This window comes from Habropoda laboriosa, unplaced genomic scaffold, assembly GCF_001263275.1.
Source record: "Habropoda laboriosa isolate 0110345459 unplaced genomic scaffold, ASM126327v1 scaffold33, whole genome shotgun sequence".
Classification (NCBI taxonomy): Eukaryota; Metazoa; Arthropoda; class Insecta; order Hymenoptera; family Apidae; genus Habropoda; species Habropoda laboriosa.
In genome coordinates, this window is record NW_017100187.1 from 69,834 (window position 1) to 85,469 (window position 15,636).

The 15,636-nt window shown below is 38.3% G+C and overlaps 1 protein-coding gene across 1 annotated transcript in view; it reads right to left on the reverse strand.

The window, feature by feature from the left end:
* LOC108579642 overlaps positions 1-15,454 on the reverse strand; it is a 57,058-nt gene extending 41,604 nt beyond the window's left edge. The window contains exon 1 of the mRNA XM_017943228.1: positions 15,252-15,454. Within this exon, the coding sequence (XP_017798717.1) occupies positions 15,252-15,454 (203 nt within the window). The remainder of the gene's footprint in view (positions 1-15,251) is intronic.
* Positions 15,455-15,636: the final 182 nt, after the last annotated feature.

A 15,636-nucleotide genomic window follows, 5' to 3' on the forward strand; every position in this document is an offset into this window, starting at 1 on the left:
GCGTGATTTATGGCTGTTACTTTGGGTTCTCGCCTTGGAGGTGATCTGGACTAGGAAGAGGAACCTGTGGGGGAAATTTATAGAGGAAGTTGTTTATAGAAGATCGCCGCACCGAGGCAGAGAATATATGGGAATCTATTTTTGAGAGGGGAAGAGGTGGCGAGATGTTCAGTAAACGAATGCTGGATCACTTTTGTAGAATGCTGTTGGAATTCGGGGAGGAAAGTAGATATCGATTATATTTTAACAATATAACTTTTATTTTAACGACGACACTTATACTCGCGGACTCCGAATTTACAAGGCGCGAACTTCACGAAGAGAAGAGACGTTGTGGTTTTCTGCTGTGCACTAGACGCTTGGTTTCTATAATGAACTTCTAAGGGATTTTTCGGGTATACTTATGAGGAAGGGATTTGGGGGAGAAGATGAACTTGGTTCTGGTGACGAATTGCTGGACAGGACTTTGAAGGGACAGTCAACGATCGATGAGTCGCTTGGTTTCTATAATGAACTTCTAAGGGATTTTTCGGGTATACTTATGAGGAAGGGATTTGGGGGAGAAGGTGAACTTGGTTCTGGTGACGAATTGCTGGACAGGACTTTAAAGGGACAGTCAGCGATCGATGAGTAACTTGTTTTTCGGCGTTATGGGGTTAATCTTAAGAGTGACTTGGTGACTCAATGTCAATAGGCGGTTGGTTATCCAACAATGCATTCAGGTTCTGCGTAAATTAACGAAATTAAAGTGTTGTCGATGTAGGATGCTGGATGGTGATGGGTTAATGTTTATTTTTGAGAGGAAGAAATAGTTGGGTTAGGTTACTCCAGGAATGTGAATGTTTCACGATTTTATTTTTGCGAGAGGAAGAAATAGTTAGGTTGGATTAGTCTAATACTGCTTTCGAGAGAAAAAGAGAAGGTTTAGTTAGGTTAGGTTAGTCTAGAAATATAAAATATCCATGAATTCATTTTTGAGAGAGAAAAAAATAGTTAGGTTAGGTTACTCTAGAAATGTAAATTTTTCACGATTTTACTTTTGAGAGTGAAAGAAATAGTTAGGTTAAGTTAGTCTGATATTATTTTCGAGAGAAGAAGAGAAGGTTTGATTTGGTTAGGTTAGTCTAGAAATATAAAACATCCATGAATTCATTTTTGAGAGAGGAAAAAAATAGTTAGGTTAGGTTACTCTAGAAATGTAAATTTTTCACGATTTTACTTTTGAAAGTGGAAGAAATAGTTAGGTTAAGTTAGTCTAATATTATTTTCGAGAGAAGAAGAGAAGGTTTGATTAAGCTAGGTTACTCTAGAAATATAAAATATCCACGATTTTATTTGCAAGAGAGGAAGAAATAGGTTACGTTTCTCTAAAAATATAAAATACGTTAACTTCATTAAACGACAAATAATAATTAACAATGGTAACTTAAATAAATGGATAATTTAGAGTAGATCCTCTTAAACAGAGGATCACCATACAGAAACATAAAATATTCACGATTTAATTTCACGAAAAGAAAGAGAAGATATTACCCCTAAATAATGCTACAATTACCCCGAGTATTGCGACAGTTCCAAATCAAACAAGAGAAGAAAATCGTTTGATCTACCGCGAAATATACGATGATTTCATCGAGGGAGAGAGAGAGAGTACCAAATTTGGCTCGCGACGGAATGACAAACGGGATCGGTACTCGTTGTCATTGTTACGCAACAGCCATTACAATGAATCGTTTATGTGGTAGCGTGAACGAATCGTTATCTCATCGCCGGTTCCCCCGGATCGTTCGCGGCTCGATTTAATGGGCCGTTCGCAGACCGTTTTCTCTCTTACTGCACAAACGATCATCGTCTATTTCTTACTCGAGAGAATCCTTGAGAATCCTCTGTTGGACGGTTCCGGAAGCTGTTGGATAAATAACGTCTCGTAAAAACGGGGGAACCACCGCCGCTTCTCGATCGACGGCGGGCATCGGCGGCAAGAACGATATTCTACCTGGATTCGCTCGACCAGCAACAATGTTCCTCTTTAAACGCCCCTTTTTCCGATATTTATGGCAATTACACGGTGTCGGATGACCAGCATTCTCAGATCATCCTGAATCAACGAAGCAACTGATAACTCTGGCTATTTTCCTAATACACTACCGGCCAAATGTTTCTGCATTGCACAAAAATTCCCCAAAAAGGTTAGCATTCATAATAATTTTCCAACGAACTTTTTATCGTTCAAATCAATCGAAATGAGGTGAAGTGCTACTGATCTCCGCAACATCAATTTCAAATCGATAAAGAATTAGTAGCAGATTCAATATTAATATCAACTGGCAGGTGATTCCAAACTTTCGGCCGGTAGTGTATATCAGGTGTGCGAATTAATTCGCTGCATTTTTAGATGAACTTGGACGTTCAGGTGGAAAAGATTGAACATTATTTTAACGTTGGAAATAATCTTCGCTGTCTTAGGTTAGTATTTTCTATTCGTCGAGCTACTAACAAATTTTCTCTTGGAAAAATGTTTGTGTGACTTTGTGGAAAAGGCACCGAATTAATTTGTACAGCACCTAATATATACAGAATGCGTCAGAAATGGTGGACAAAATTTTGTAGACCTTCGAATTTTTTGTCTCGCCCCTTAAAATTGTTCTAATTCGTAAAAAAGAATGTGTATAAAATCTGGAATGAATTGGGCAACGAAAAAAGGTATTTCAAGGATTCCTCTAAAAAAAACTCGTCAAAATTGATTCTGATTCACAAAAAAATAATGTCTATAAAACACGAGTGCAATTGAATAACGAAAAAAGATACTTCAAGGACCCTCAAGTTTCACACATAAAATCCCATAAGAGCACAAGTCCTTTAAAAAATTCGACGAAAGAATTTTCACCGAAAACTAAGGACCGCCCTATTCTAATCTATACAAAAAAGACTGAAAGGAGATCATTTTTAATTCGTGCACAATCACCTCACAATCGTGATTCGTTCCAGATCAAATCTCGTTATCCACGAAACTATTACCGAATTACCTAATTACGCTGTATCCACAGCGTATCCGCTCAATCCACAAATTTCCTATCCAGTTTCAAACACCTATTACACACGTTTTAGGTAAAAAGACCCAAATGAAAGTTACCAGCGACCGTTTATAACCGCAACAGCACGGTTTCTAATTTTACCACTTTGTCTGTTAAATTAGATCCCGGTCTAATTTATCATTCCCAGAAAACACAGCGACAAGAGAAAATTCAAACGCTTCACCAGGCCGCCTTGATAGATCAAGGGAAGAACTACTGTCGCGTGTATAAGCAGCGCGAGAGAAAATCGTTCCGTGCATAAAGAGATCTGCATAATGGACAATTACACGTGATTAAACGAAATTCCATTTAATTAAATCATTCCAGCTGACGGACATATGTAAGTACGTGGCCGTGGAAAGTGTGTGGATTACCTGGCCTACGGACTTTCTTCTAATTAATCAGGACAACAGGTGTGTACACAGTGTCTCTCCGTTGTAGATTTTTCGCAGAACTCGGAGGATCGAGGAAGAGAAAAAAAAAAGGAGAGGAAGAGGAGAAAAAAAGAACACGGAAATAAATGGTACGTTTTAATAATGAAGATCGCATATACCGTGGATCTCGTTTGAAACGGTAACGGTGAACGGAATCGAAAATAAGCGTTCACCGGGTGAGAGAGAAAAATTGTAAAGACGCGAACGCTCGTTAATTGGACGTCGAGGTAATTAACGGATGATAATAACGATAATGATTACGCCGATGACGACGATAATAGTATCTTTGTATTATGCCCGTGGTAGGGAAAAGTTTACGCGTAAATCGCCGCGTTTCTCACATTTCTTCCAGTCAATCGACTACTTTATGGTTACCATAGGTATCTTCTGTGTTATTTTTCTTCTTCTTCTTTTTCCTTTTTCAACAGTTTAGATCATCTGGAAACGTGGTGAGATCGACAGGAAGTTTGAGGTAGGAGGATCAATGCGAGATCAGGCTAGTTCCGTGAAAAATGTTTTTTTTTTTTTTTTTTTTTGGACGTCATTTAGAGGGTTGCTAATTTGTGGAGGAAGTTTTCTTCTGTTTTTAATGGGTGCTTGAGAAGTGTTTTAATTATTTTGATTATTGGAAAGTTTATCAGCAGAAATGCTGGAATTTTTTATTTAGAATTCTATAGATCTCTCGTTATCTATAATTTTCTTTTCTTTTCACTACCTCCTTGAGAAACTTTTCATTTAGAATTCTACAGACCTCTCGTAATTTATAGTTTTCTTTTCTTGTTTCTATCTCCTCGAGAAATTTGTCGATTACGCTGATTTCTGGAAATTCTATTGGGAAAAATTCTTGAATTTTTCATTTAGATTTCTGTAGATCTCTGGTAACCTATAATTTTCTTTCCTTTTTCCTATCCCCTCGAGAAATCTCTCAATTCCCCTGATTTCTGGAAACTCTACTAGCAAAAGTTCCCGAATTTTTCATTCAAAATTCCATAAATCTCTGGCTACCTGTTTTATTTTTAACACGCCTTCTTCCTACTATTTACCCCTTAATCTCTCTAATTATCTGAACTTTTGCAACTCCTTTCCCAATCCTTCCTCCCAAAATAAATAAGCAACAAATACCGCCTAATTTCATCGACCATATACAGATCGATTTGCAATACAACAGCAACGATTTCACCCCCCATTCCGGCGATCATAGATCGCTCCTAAGTATACAGCTCTGGAACATAAAAGTCGCTCATTCAAATGACCGTGTTCAAGAACCGAAACGAACGCGGTTTGTCGCGGCAATTAAACGGAGTGGGACTTTCTTATTAACTTTCCTCGAAGAGGAGCAAACCACGGTGAAACTTTTACGGGTCTTACCGGCGAAGAATAGAGAAAGAAATTTGTCGCGTGCCGCAAGAAAAGACCGGCCTTCTCTCCGATCGTCACGGTCTATATGTGCACGAAATTTTTCGTTTTATTGCTCCTGCCCCAGGAGGGAACGACTGAAATACAGTCGGCCGTTTGTTTACCACGATTAAGACGTACAATCCCGGAGTCTGTTATTAGCGATAATAATTCAATAGGTGATTTCTCGACAGAACGACGTCACGGGAAAGTGATTGGAGCGCTGAATGATACCGTCACGGATCGTTAAACGCGTAGAATTAACGCGATTAATGTTAGACAGATGTCCCTGAACTACTTTCCAACGTGGAATGCGAGGAAACTATCAATTCAGCGAGTTGCTATTCGAGAAACGGGCAAATTTATGCAATTTCATTTGACGGTCGCTCGAAAGTTCTATAATCTGAAATTTTCGCTGATTTTGGGCGTAGAATGTTTTTTTCAAGCGAGATGAGATAAGTGACTGACAACCGTCAGTTGTCCATAGCGTTTAAATGTACCGGGTCTTTTCGACACAAAATCGCGATCCCGCTGCTTGGGACTCAAACGGTTAACATATGCTAATTACCTGGTAATAAGAAGGATTAAGAGTAGCGATGGGATCGGTACTAATACTATTGATGATATTCGATCAATTCGATACCAAAGTACTCAACAGGCAGTATCGATATCTATTGCAATTTGAATACTTCTTGAATCGATATCTAATCGAAAAGTACTCACATCGAATCGATACCCCCTTGATACCTCGTGAAAGTATCTGTGCATTTGGTTTTAATAATATGTTGTGAGTGATGACGTGAATGTCGCGTGTTTGTTTTGAATTTGTATGAACGTTCTACGATAGATATGATCTATGGCTGATACTCGAATCGACTCGAGATTGGGGAAACGGTCGAGTAGAACCGCGTTGTTAATGAAAACAAGAAGAGCGAGCATTGATCAGGTTATTAATATTCCCTTTTATGTATCGCTATCGTTATTATTAAATATATTCGTATTAAACTTTCAACCACGTGTTATTCACCCACAGTATCGATACTTGTTCGATACTTCCATGAAACAAAAAACGATAAACGGTATCGATAAACATTTCGGTGAAATGTTTTCGGTAGATATGAAACGGGTATTGAAATTTTCATGTTAGTATCAAATGGGTATCGATTCATTCATAAAGGTATGGAACGACTATCGATACCTTCACAGAAGTATCAAACGGGCGTCGATACTTTCGTAAAAGTATCAAAGGAGTGTCAATATTTTTGATACTTTCGTCTTCGATACGGTATCATAATTTACGGTCTAGTATCGATAGCGTCGATTCGGTATCGCTCTGATCACTAATTAAGAGTCGAAGTCACATCGGCGCCTAAATTTGCTTTCTGCCAATTGTTGATTCGTTCGTTTCTTTTATCTATTCTCATACAGATTTGTCAAATAAAACTAAACAGATTTCCTTAAAAAAACAAAGAAAGTAGGCTAAGCACTCACTCTAGGCTCGAAAAACTTAAATTACAATGAAATTACATACATATCAATTTTAGGATACACTTTAATTATCAAAGTCTACAAATTTTCTGTCCCTTCCCCTTTACAATATATGCTAATTACTTGTCACCCTAGTCCCTTCATATAAAAAGCATTAACAATCAAAGCTGAGCTAATAAAATTGTACCGAGATTACAGTGGCACCTAAATTTCACTTTTTCACTTTTCATTCATTAACAACTTCTTTATCTATTTTCACTTTTAATTCATCAACAGCTTCTTCATCCTCTCTTACGTACGCTTCGTCGAATAAAACTAAGGAAATTTACCTCACCGAAAAAACAAAAAAAAAAAAACAGACTCTAGATTAGAAGAGCTTAAATCACAAAGTAAACGATCGATCATAAACGAATCGTTTAGCAAATTTCACCCTGTGAAACGCTCTACGAACGAGTTTCCCTGACAAATTCCCCCCTCCCTCTCCAGAGTTTACGACACGCATCAAACTCTCATGTTACACGGATGTTACCTGTAATAAGGATGATATCAGTTGCAATGACAATTTGAATAAAAGTAAAGGGCGAAAATTTTCTGACCGGTTTCGCTCGTTCCAGTATCGCAAGGCAGATCTGGCAGTCGTGTGAATACACGAAGTTCAAGTACCCCAGAAAACTGATTGTAATCTAGCCAGGAATCGTCTGCAGAAATTTATCATCGTTACACCCGTTATTTCATATCCGGATTATTATAAACGTAATTGATGCGCATTCATTAACTCTCGTCCCGATAATTTACATTCCTAGATCTCGATTGCGTTAGCCAACGACGCTCGAAGAGAGAGAGAGAGAGAGCCTTTCAATATAATAATTTTCTCCTCGTTCGTATTTTTCCTTCCTTTTTTTTCATTTTTTTTTTCTACAATAGAACTTGTTCAGTCAGTTTGATTAAAGTTTGCGTCGTATACACTTTCGATCCGAATCAGCGCCATTTTCCTCAGCTTATTTCCACGGATATATATGGCCTCGTGCATCGCTGAAACTTAATCAGTGCGACTGCTTGTAATTAAAAGTAAAACGTGTTTTGAACTTAACTTATCGTTCTAATTAGAATTGAAAGTGTATACATGTATGTAATGTATACAGACACTAAAGTGCATCGATGTGTTTCTTCGTCTACACTTCTAAGCGCGTTTTTTCCTCTCTTTTTCCCGCCATTTTTTTTTTCGTGTGTTTCACCTGAACTAACGTCGGTATAAATTAACGAGCGACTCATCTTATACGATGCGCTAAAGCAATCGCGTTTCTTTAGACAATCTTCATTAATACACTCTGCACACGGGATAACGGAAGTTCTCAGGAAAACAATTCGATGTTTTCGAAAAATATGCAGAACTTCCTTATCTACCGGTTGTTGGTAAAGGAGAGATGAGTTGGAAATATTTTCTGCAAACGTTTTAATTTATGTATCGGAAGAAATTTCTAATTGTACTCGTTTATGTGTACGTGTAAACGATGGTTTTCTCTTCGAGGCAATCAGCTGCTGATTGTTACAATAAAGAATTCCGAGATGTGTTGTTGTTCTTTTGAAATGTAGGATTGAAGATTTATGCTTTCGGAATACGAACACTGTATCAGTTTTCACTGTGCGCGAGATGTACGTACGTGGATTAAGGAGATAGTGTTATCGAGACACGTTACTTTCTTAAATAAAATCGTATCGTTGCTGTACTTTCTATCGTCGTTTAATCTGCACGATCGCTATCTATTGTTCCTCTATATCTGCCGGAGTTCTTCAACTTTCTTGCTAAAATAATGCACTCGTGTAGAAAGGTGTACACCGTTAACGAGATGCAGAGAAAAAGTTGTGCGTTGATAGAAAAAATTTATCTAATTCTAAAGTGACAAAGGTTATGCGTGATATTAAATCTTCATTTCTTGATAAACATTTTATCAAATTCTGAAGCGACTAATATGGTAAAAAAAAATATGCAGGTTTCTGTTATTTTTCTGATTTTTCTGTTACTAAATCTTCATTTTTATCAAATTCTAAAGCGACTAAGCTTTCACATTACGAAATTTAATATGGTAAAAAAATATGCAGGTTTCTGTTATTTTTCTGATTTTCTTGTTATTAACCAGCCGAGTCAAAATGATCCATTAGTGACTTTCCAAAAATGAATTTTTACGTTACTGAACCGTGATTGGAAAATTCGATCCATTCAAACAGAAGCATACGTGTAGAAAATAAATTCGGAAAGTTACAAACGATAATACTGACCAGTATTGAACGTTCACGAAAGATGCTAATGGGTCATTTTGACCCGGTCGGTAATTCTAGTGTTAAATCTTAATTTTTCGAATAAATATTTTATCGAATTCTAAAATAACAAAGCCCTCCACATTACGAATTTTAATGTGGTAAGAATATGGTAAAAAAAAGTATGCTTATTCCTATTATTTTCAAAAGTGACAAAGCTCCCTGTTACGAACCCACTGGCCTTTCCGCCACACATTGTTATTAGATATTATTATTATCATTACCAAACACCTTTATAATTATAAACGCCAAGCAACTGCACAGGTAGGAAGGGGGCGAAGTTAGGAAAAACCCATGAAACGACGCTCGACTCCAGGCCCTTTTCCTGACCATTGACTGGTCGGAAGCAAGGTGCCAAAACTAGTATTGTTGCGTCGTGGACCCTTGATCAAGTCTTATGATCAGGAGTTCTGGCGCAGGTTGATGATTGTTCTCGCTGGTTCCAGGTGTATTAAAACTTCGTTGTTGGATTAGATGTTTTTTATTTTCAGCGAATTTTTCCCCTTTAACCAACCCGAAACGAAGGCGATCTCAACCGTTACGGCCCGTTCCGTAACACTCTCATATCACAAATTTTAACATGCTAAAAAAACATGCCTATTTCTATTCTTTTGAAGTTTTAATACGGTGTTACGAATCGCGACGTGCTTGTTGCGAAACCGATAATCGTCCCTCTTTTCGAGTCAGACCATTTAAGGAATCTACTCGGGATAGGGGACTCTTAACGCACAACAGTATTTGTGAACGGACGTGAACAGAACGCGAAATGCCTAAGCTTACCGATCGGAAAATTGTGCGCGGTGTCGTGTGGTGTTCGCTATTTTATAAACTACGTGTGTGTTGCGATTGGTGGTGTGAAACTGTCGCAGGTGGTGGAAGTGTGTGGTGATTGGTGAAAGTGGGGAATTTGTTATATTGCTTGTTGGAGGTCTGTTTACGATCTTAGATCATGTGGTGTTCAGGTGTGAGAGGCGTCGAGTTTTTGGGTGCCGTAAAGTATCTTTCGTGCCGGCTAAGACCTCGCTTCTTTTGGACGTGCTGGTCTATCGGGAATACCGATGTATTGTTCAGCTCGTCGGACGTCTGTTCCGCATGTGACAACGGTAAAAATATGGTAAAAAAAAGTTCACTCCTATAATTTTCATAATTTTTCTATTTCACCTTGCACCCGAGATTCCTTTACACTTTGTGGCGACCGCCACGGAGGGGGCCACGCACTTAGTCCTGGCGACTCTTGGCCCTCGAGGCGAAGAATCGAGAGACGTTTTTCCAAACATCTCCGAGTTTCTTGGTCCTCCAGGACAAGAGTAATGCAGGCATGCGCTCCCACTTCCTGGGGCTTTCCCAGGGAAAAGGGGCTACTTAAGGGAGCCCCGAAAAAGGCACGAGGCCTTTGGCCGTAGACTTCCTTTCTACTCGCATCGTATCGCCTTAGATCTAAAATTAGTTTACGTATTATTGGTTGAATAAATATATTTTTGTTACCCACTTGGCGAGTAATCATTTGCACCACGTCACTTCCAAAGCTTCAACCACGATCCTTCCCAAGGAACAAACTAAGAAATAATGGGGACGACGATCGCCATTACCGGGTTTAAATAAATCAACGATCCCCGATGTCCATTCTGGCTACGCACAGGTAACGGTGCTTCGATTTCGTGCCCATAGATTCTCCGTTTGAAGCGTAATGATTTTATTAGCCGGCGTACGCGCCAATTTACGTAAATACGCACGACCACTTTTTCCTATCTGGTGCACACGGGCCTGTGGTGCACCGTAATCCGTTCTCTCTGGTGCACGAGAGGAGAACTTCTTCGACCGGTGACTCGTTAAACGCAACTTGTAACTCGGTACCAATTTACTTTGTACCCGATGTACACGGGCGATTTAATGCGTTCTGATGCTAATAAACCGTTTCCGCGGCATCGGTACGCGGCACCGTACTCACGATAATCGTCAGATGCGCACAGCTTCGATCTGACCGCGTATTTCGTCTGGCAGAACGATCGATTAAACGCTGGGGAACCAGAGGAGGTGGATTAAGATCCCGGAAAGGGCTTCGAAATAGAACGAATGCAGGAGGATTGTATCTATATTAAAAGCGGCACGCAGATCTTAATCCTTTAGGTATACATAAACTACCGGCCAAAAGTTTGGAATCACCGAGCACTGCAATGTACAGAAAAATTTGCAGATAAAAGTCGAGCGAGTTTGAGAATTTTTTATCGTTCGAATCAATTGATATGAGACAAATTGATAAACTTTAAATCTATGAAAAATTAGCAGCAGATTTAATGTTGACGAACAGTGGGAGGTGATTCCAAACTTTTGGGCGGTAGGAGTCATACGCTTGGCCCTTTAAATTTTAAATAACCTGTGTTTGAGAATTTTAAATAATTGAAGTCAGTGAAATTTTTCTTCCTTTTGTTTTTTGAGATAACTTCTGTATGAGAGTGAAAGGGTTAATGAACAATTATGGAATGTGAAGAATGTGGATTCGAAGAGTAGAGATTGTCGGTAAGATTGATTGTACGGTTGGAAAAATTATTTTTTGCGAGATATTGACTTTTCAATTTCAAAGGAAAATTTCTCAGGTCTCAAAGGGTTAATACAGAATTACAGAATCTGAAGAATGTTAATGTCACGGTCGAAAATTCTTTCGTGAGATATTATCTCCCAAATGAAAGTTAAAGAAAATTTCTCAGGTCTCAAAGCGTTCATAAAAAATTACAGAATCCAAAGAAAATGTTTACTGAGAGTAAAGCTTACTCACGGTCGAAAATTCTTTCGTGAGATATTATCTCCCAAATGAAAGTTAAAGAAAATTTCTCAGGTCTCAAAGGGTTGATAAAGAATTGCAGAATCCAAAGAATATCGTTCTCACTGTCCAAAATTATTTTTCGAAATATCGATTCCCAAATGAAAGTTAAGGAAAATTTCTCTAGTCTCTAAGGGTTAGCAAAGAATTACAGAATCTGAAAAATAATAATACCACGTTCCAAAAAATTTTCTCCGAGATACTGTCTCCCAAACGAAAGTCAACGAGAAATTCTCCGGCCTCAAAGGGTTAACAAAGATTTACAGAATCCAAGAAATATCATACGTTAACAAAGAATTACAGAATCCGAAGAACGTTAATGCCACGGTCGAAAAATTTCCCAATAAAGCTCAAAGAAAAGACTCATTTCTCGAAGAGCCACCAAAGAATATCGTTCCCAGGAGTAAAGATCAACCGCAATCCAAAAAATTCAATTTCAAAATATCGACTCGCAAAAGAAACTCGATAAAAAAATTGCACAAGTTTCCAAGGGGTTAATGAACAATTATAGAATCGAAAGAATGTCGTCCGCAGGAGTAAAGAAGATTGCCAGTAAGGTTAATGCCACGGTCTAAAACATGAACCTACTCCGTTTCTCCTTTCCCGGTTAGACAAGCTATCTTCTACAAGCTGAGACTATTACAAGAATAGCTCGATACTTGAAATGTCCCTGACACGGATCGACGTCGAACCAGCTCGAAAATTTCACCGTAATAATTAATTGACCAGCATCCAACCACTCGTGAAGCGTTCTCTATTCACCAGTCACAGAGAGAACGAGAGAGAAGGATCGTGTAAGAAACGCCTAATTTATTATTCTCGACTACTCTCGTATCATTAATTTCTCCATGCCTAAATAATTACTCCGCGCTCGCGTTACCTCTTCGCACTAGTTTTGCACACCCACGCGGTTATGCAACGCTCGTTCGCTGTATTACAAAGAAAGTTCTGTCGTTTCTTTTTTTTTTTTTTGTCCTTTATTTGTCTTATGTTATAATAATTCTCACTTTTCTGATAATTTTCCTAATTGTGGAGATGAACGTTTTTTAGTTTAGAGTTAAATTTAATTTTCAAATAATTTTTGATTATCCCCTTCTCCTTTCTGTGTATAATTCTTCAATTTTAATTTACAAAATTATCGCTTAATGATAATTCTGAAAATTCTGGAGATCCAAATTCTTTACTTCAGAGTTAAATTTAATTTTTAATTTATTTCCGATTATTCCCTCCTCCTTTTCACCTATAATTTACCTTCTTCTTTAATTTGTAAAATAAGCACAGCCTTCGTTTAATGATGATTCTGAAAATTCTGGAGATCCAAATTCTTTACTTCAGAGTTAAATTTAATTTTTAATTTATTTCCGATTATTCCCTCCTCCTTTTCACCTATAATTTACCTTCTTCTTTAATTTGTAAAATAAGCACTCAATTTTAAAATTAATTCTTCGTTATCCCCTCCTTCTCCGGTTACACTCAGCCTACTCCACTTAAAAAGTGAAAATTTGCCCATTCGTGATCTTTGACACAAGAGCCCACGCTGTGATTAAGAAAGACAACGAGACAAATTTAATTGAAACGAGTACTCAGACATTTAGCCGGCCACTTAATATTTCTCTGAAACGAGCTTCGTCATTTCGTCGAAGTTTCTTTGTCTCACGGAATGTTTCATAATTATTATTCATCAGGGACGGGATCGTGGAAGAATAATAGTCCCGATTCCACGGCTTGTTTTTTGAAGCAAGGGTTTTCATTCAGAGAACAATGGAACAACACCGGTGTGTTGTTCCACGGTCGTGTATGCAACAAAATGGAAATAATAAAGTATATATGTAATCGTACGCGAGAAAACTTATACGGATTTTGCATTCGGAGAAAAAAGATTAAAAATTAACAAAGTCTCCTATAATTGCTATTATAATTGGTATATACCAAAGATATAATGATCCTTCGTTTTTTCTTCTTTCCACCAAATACAATTACGTTCCCTTGTATTATTTCATTAACACATTCGTATGGCCTGATTTGTTAGTACAGTTCCGTGCTCCTCTTTTACACATGGCGAACGTGTGTGAATGAAATGGCTCGTCTCGTTAAGCTTTCTGTTTTTCTTTCCTTTTTTTTCACGGTCGAAAATGCATCTCGAGGGACGTCGTCAGATATCCAGAACCGGTGAACGAAGTCCAAACGAGATCCTGTCGTCGTCATCTTCGGGGAAATGGCCGAAAAATAAAGAACGCTAATGTCTTGTGTTCGCGTGCGTGAAAGCATCTCGAGTAACGTGTGCTTTCTGTGTCGATATACCGTCTTCTAATTCAAATACTTCTAACTGTATCTTCACGAAAATATTTCAATATCCGTTCCCTCTAAAACTAACCTTTCTTTACGAACAAATTTTATTCTATATTTAAAATTTATTTTTTTCAATTAGAATCATCCCCTTTGCGTCTATATCGTCGCTTTTGGAACACCTTGTACATGGTTCTTTAGTAAAATATCGAAGTGTTAGTAATAACGAAAAAAAAATTCTACTACGCATGTGCACAAATGGTGGCAGTATTTTGTACTTCGGTGTAAAACTCGCGAAAAGGTTAAATCGCTGTTAGAGAAAGAAAAAAGATAACGAGGTTATAAATGTTACCTGAAATGATTGTTCAGTCACACGTGTTCCGCGTTCAACTGTCCCGGTGCATGGTCCAAAGGGCACTTGAGATTAAATTGAAACACGAACTAACACGACGGTGGCGATGTTAAGTTTCATTGTTGAAATTGCGTGGAACTGTCGCGAATTTCGTTCACCGAGGCCCCATGAGAGAAGAGAGACATTCGTTGACGCGATCCGCTCTTTAAGACGACCGGAGGTTTACTGACACCGGCGCCTCCACCTGCTCGTAATGTAAGCCAGGTTTCAGTTTATCCTGTGATGCGTCACGTAGAAGGGGCAGAAAGGACAAACGTGAAGAGCACGTAGTCGATATTCAGCGGTTTTCTTTACCGTTCTGCATGTAGAATAACCACGGGATAAACATCCAGTGGTAGAACTAGCTTTCGGAACGAGCAATCTTCGCCAGTGACGCGAAACGGCTGCAATAGTTATTGCAAAGTTGTCGCCGAAGATTCAACTGACGGATAGAAACTAATGTTGCATCTCGAATTGATCTCAAACAACGTTTTTAAACACGTTTGGTCGATTCTTATGAGGTTTTCTTAGGGAGAATGCGACGACGAAAGGATGACAGATTTGCGACAAGCGCGAATTCGTGCTACCGTAGTTGGCAAAATGACGCAACATTTTTTACGCGTAATTTTAGAGTCGTAGATTGTTGAAATAACTGTAACCGTTTTATTTACGATGCACTGCATGTTTTTATGCGATTAAAAACTGACAATCGTTGAACAATAAAATAAACATCGATAGAAGATAGATTTTTTACACACTTTTCGTACAAGCCACTCATTACTTTCATATTAAACATGGCCGCCAGGCGGCGTATGTTACCGTTGGCATGGAGATTTGGCGGGAAAAATGTAATATAGATCGAAGATGGTGGCGCTGTTACGTAAATTATCGATCGTAGTAATATCAACCATGGTAACGAAGAATTTTACCACAAACGAGATATAAAATAGATATATCAACACAGACGTAGAAGAAAGTGACAGATTATCCTATACTTCGTTTGTGCTATTTCTTCACAAAATTAATCTTGTAGTAGAAAACTAACTTACCTATCAAAAGTAAGACTGTCCTGTCCATAATCGCAGCGATTGCACCCACTGCATCTCGATGATAAATCTGTCTCTCGATCGGTATCGTCTGAGCGACCGTGATCCTTCCGATGGTCAGCCACGATGCTCCACGTTCTATGGATAAGGTAGAACAAGTAGAGCGACTTGCCCCGTCGGCAAGGTTGGGATCTTGTGTTACCCATTCTGCCTTCTGTCGGTAATCTTCGATCTCTTGATCTAGTTCTCTCATGTATCCCTCAGAGCATGTTTATAAATGCATTTTATATATCAATCTTCTCTCAGATCGATCTTTAATTCAATTTTATCAATTTTGCCTTCCACTTTCTTCTTCTTTACTTCATACGCAAAAAGCAGATTGTTTTCT